Source organism: Juglans microcarpa x Juglans regia, chromosome 7S (genome assembly GCF_004785595.1).
Source record: "Juglans microcarpa x Juglans regia isolate MS1-56 chromosome 7S, Jm3101_v1.0, whole genome shotgun sequence".
In the NCBI taxonomy this organism is placed as follows: domain Eukaryota; kingdom Viridiplantae; phylum Streptophyta; class Magnoliopsida; order Fagales; family Juglandaceae; genus Juglans; species Juglans microcarpa x Juglans regia.
The window spans coordinates 1,989,055-1,993,839 of NC_054607.1; the positions used below are offsets into that span (position 1 = coordinate 1,989,055).

The following is a 4,785-nucleotide window of genomic DNA, read 5'->3' on the forward strand; positions in this document are numbered from 1 at the left end:
AAGAATAAGATCAAACAGAAACTGATGGTCGAGAAAAGAAGCATAAGAATAATTAATAGCTTAAAGATCTTTCATAACCTTTGATTTTGGAATCACTTGTAACTTGCATGCAGAAATTAAGAGTAGCGATGACGTGGAAAGCATGCATTTTGTTTTGAGAGAGAGAGAGAGAGAGAGAGAGAGAATATATAGGAGGGGAGGGTAACGATCAGGGTACATTGTGATCTACCATAAAGAGAGAAATTGAACATTCCATATATCAGTGTGGCGAGGCGTTCTCAGGTGTACGATCGTTTCTAATTTCTAGCAAACTTTTGCAGGTGTGTTTAATTTACTCCCCCTCGTTTCACTACTTTATACCTATATTGTTAATCCAGGCAAAGCCAAGTGGTTTGTAATGTCTGTTTTAGAAAACTAAAACTGACATTATCCTGCTCTTCTACTTCTGTACTTATATATATATATATATATATATTTATATATATTGTTTTGGGTTTAGAACAATCTTTCAAAGCTGAAATTTCAGTGAGCTGAGCTGCGTATACGAGTCGAGTACTCTTAGCTTTTTTTTTTTGATGAGGGAGGACGGACCTCCAGGGTTTATTAAAAACCTCGCATGTGACGGAGGAAAACTGTAGCTACAAACAAACTAAAAACAAAACAAAAAACTAGGCTTCTAGAAGCACAAAAAAACCAAGCAAGCACGCCTAAGACTGGTTACACAAAGCAGGGTAGTCCAGCTTTACACAAGACCAAGCAAGAACGCCTAAGACCGAAAACTAAGCTTCTCGAAGGTATGGCAGTCCAGCTTTATCCGTCTTCAGAAGACCACGAAGCTTACGAGGTAAATCAGAAAAATATTCCCAGTAGTTAGTGCATCCTTCCGAGCCCATTCTAGCTAAGAAATCTGCTGAAACATTGGCTTCCCGATAAACATGATTGACAGCTACATTCATACTTCTCCTCATATCCGTCAGTTCTTCCCAAAAATCTTCCACATACCATAAGCCACAAACTGATGTTTTCAACCATTTTATCACAGTACTAGGATCTAGTTCTATATCTAACTGAACAATACCCATACTTTTAGCCAATTTTAATCCATGATAAACCGCCATGAATTCCACAAAAGAAACTGTTCCTTGATTCTCCAGCTTGTACATACATTACCTTGTAATTATTCTAATATCTCATCATGACATGGATGCACTAAATAGGTAAGATATTGGTTACTAGATTTGGTTATCGCCATGATTATAATTTGTGTGGTAGCTAGGAGTGGTAACATGTGACACGATCTGTGAATTTAACACGAACACGACATAAATTGGCTTGACCAATTTAGTTTTTCTTTCAAAATAATTACAATTTTCTTATTGTTGAATTGTGATATTGATATTTCCCAGTATCCTTATATTTTTATTATTAGAATTATAATTTTGGACCAATGCTCATATTTGTTATTGTAGGCCAGGTTTTTAATATTAGTTTTATTATATATTAAAATTTGAAAAATATTGATATTTTTTGTTATTTGATAGTCTTAACTTTTTTTTTTTTAAGATATTGTGGCTACTAACATATATATATTTATATTTATATATATATATTAATTTTTATGTGAAATTATGTTAATTAGGTCAAATGGATTATGTGTTTTAGTTCATCCTATTTACATAAAATGGGTTCAAATGAGTTGTGTCGTATTGACCTATTTCTAATTACATATTAAACGGGTCAAAACGGGTGATATAACACGACCTGTTATCTAAATGAGTCAGATTTAGGATTTGGAATTTTACATGTTTAGCTCAACGGATCGGAATCGGGTTGACTTATATAATCGAATGTTCATGATTTGAGATGAAACAAATACGACATGAATTATCACCCTGAGTGGCAGCTAGCGAAAGAATACTGGCCAACCAAATTAATTAGCGTTGGTATTTATTACATGAAACTGCATGGATAAATTATGTAAATAATTGTAGACAGATTCATTTGTAATTTGATTAGTCATATATATTGAGGTATATAGCCTTATAATCGTCATCAAATTAGGACAATACTATATATAATATATCAATGTCAAAATGTTCCAGATCTATTAACGGTTAAAGAACTACCGAGCATGTGTCCCCGGTTCTATGTTCCAGATCTATTAACGGTTAAAGTACTACTAATTAAGCATGTGTCCCCGGTTCTACTAAGCATGTGTCCCCGGTTCTATGATCAATGGAATTTCTTGCTCGAGTTTTTGTTTTACCAACCGAGAAGTATTATAGACATTTCTCTTACAAAAAATGAAAGTAAAATTAAAAATAAAAAGAGGGGAGAAGCAAAAAAGCAATATTGTGATTCTCTCCTAGCTCCAGTATGCAGTAGTGGCTTTGGCAAACTGATCTGGAATTGGGGGCTGGCCGCTGGAGCAAATGGTGCCTGATCTTTGATATGAGCAGGAACTGTATATTTCTATATTTGATCTTGTGTGTCTTAGTCATGATTGTTGCTTATCCATGATCTGCATGTCACTCTGTAGGAGAAAAAGGGAACTTGAGGTTCAAAACTGATGGCAGCGGAGGACGGGACGTCTGCTACTACGATCATTGACATGGAGCTAGCTTTGCCGCCTGCCTTCCTGTGGCCCGAGTGTTGCATCTACAAGATCCCCAAAGAGCTCCGCATGTTAAACGAAAAGGCTTACTCTCCAAGGCTTATTTCAATCGGCCCTTTTCATCATGGCAAGAGAGGACTGAAGAAGAGGGATATGTTAAAGCTCAGATATTTCAGGAATTTCTTTTATCGGACCCAGAAAAAACAGGAGGATTTTTATAAACTCATTGACAACGACTTCCATCGAGTGTTAAGGTCCTATTCAGAGTTTGATCTCGCTCCTGAAGATTTACTTAAAGTGATCCTCTTGGATGCCATCTTTATCATCGAGTTATTCTTGAATACTGCTAGGAACCCAGATGACCAAAACGATGAAATATTGAGTAAACCATGGCTGAGACATGCTATAAGGGTTGACTTGATGTTACTTGAGAATCAGATTCCATATTTTGTTCTCAAGGAATTATATGAATATGCCTTCATGGACGATAATCGAAACGAGGAGCAACATGTTGTTACCCTCAGCTTTCTTAAGCTTACATATAATTACTTTTGTTTGAGTTATGAGCAGGGACACATGGAAGAGGAAGGAGACCCAAACCATTTCACTGATTTGCTGAGAACATTTCATTGTCGTCCGTTCCTTTCAAAGATTATCCCGGCAACAAGAGACCCGGACGAGAGGGAGATCAGGGTGGTGGTCATGCCCATCAAACATCTATATAGTGCAACAAAGCTGGCCGAGGCAGGAGTGAAATTCAAGGCAGTAGAAGAAAACGTAAGCTTTCTTGACATAAAATTCCAGAAGAATAGTTGCTTGGATTTCTGTCCATGCTTCACTTCCTCATGGCTTTTGAATTGCTTACCATGCTTGAAATACTTCCCATGCATGGTGCGCATGCAAACTTTCTTGGAAGTCCCGCACTTGGTGGTAGATGATCGAACTGAAACTCTTTTCCGAAACATCATGGCCCTGGAGGAGTGCCATTATCCAAGGGAAGCTTACTTCTGTAATTACGTTAGCCTCTTGGATTTTCTTATATCCGATGAAAAAGACGTGGAATTGCTTGTCGACAAAAAGGTTATTCGGAATCAACTTGGTAGCAATGCGGAAGTGGCGACTCTGATTAACAATCTGTGCCCCGATCAGATTGGGGATGCTTCATCCATTTACTATGATCTCAGTCGACTGCTGAATAAGCACTGTGATAACCCTTGGAACCGTACCTTGGCAACCATGTCAAGCGTGTATTTCCCTGATATTTGGAGAGGTACTGCAACTGTGGTTGGGCTAATTATCCTGGGATTCACTTTCTGGAATTTTCTTAGGCCTTATGTTTCGTAGATGTCTAATATTTTTGGAGTGCTTTGCGCGCTTCAATGGATCGATCCCTAACCTCCATCTTAATATGTTCTACCGAATTCTTTCATATGTTGTTTGTATACGGGCTGTTTGGGTTTTTGTGCTTGATTTTTTTCTTTCATTTTTTGTTTTTTTTGTTTTTTTGCAATAAGCTTGGTAACAAGTTTATCATCTTGGAATGTCTTGTAATCACGGTATTCTCCCACCTTAAGTGACGGTATTTTTTAATAAAGTCTGGGCGTTGCCTAGTTTCATAAAAGAAAATGATGAATATATTAAGTAATTTATGGCTGTAATATACTAAGGAAATTATGATGTTATTTAATAATTACTAGCTTCCTTTCTCGAGCTTGATGGCCTGTAAGTACTTTTCCTTGAATTTGAGCACATAATTCCCAGGGATCAAAAGGAAAACATTTCAACAATTTCACTCTTGTCGTCCGTTCCAATAAAAAAAATCTGTATGTGCAAGGAAAGCTGGCGAGGCAGGAGTCATTAAATACTCGACAGAAAACTCCAGATCGAAGATTATTTGCTCGATTGCTCATCTCCAGTACGTATGCTTCAATGTTTCACGGCTTTTGAATTGCTTACCATGCATATTGCATGCTTAAAATACTTTCTTGGTATCGAGTCCCATACACTAAGCGGTACACGACATTAATAATACACATGCATGGATAATATATAAGTAGGATTATTTTTATAAAAGGAGTATTAAAACTAAATATTCTGAAAAATTAAATTTTATTAGGTAATTAATACTAAACGGTCATGTGGATAATGTAATATCTACACTAACTTACAAA

General features: G+C 36.6%; 1 protein-coding gene across 1 annotated transcript; it reads left to right on the plus strand.

The window, feature by feature from the left end:
* The first annotated feature begins 225 nt into the window (after positions 1-225).
* LOC121241619 (UPF0481 protein At3g47200-like) lies at positions 226-4,097 on the plus strand. The gene is made up of 2 exons (XM_041139460.1): positions 226-282; positions 2,540-4,097. The coding sequence occupies exon 2, from the start codon at positions 2,570-2,572 to the stop codon at positions 3,956-3,958; it is 1,389 nt and encodes a 462-aa protein (XP_040995394.1). The 5' UTR covers positions 226-282; positions 2,540-2,569; the 3' UTR covers positions 3,959-4,097.
* The last annotated feature ends 688 nt before the right edge of the window (positions 4,098-4,785 follow it).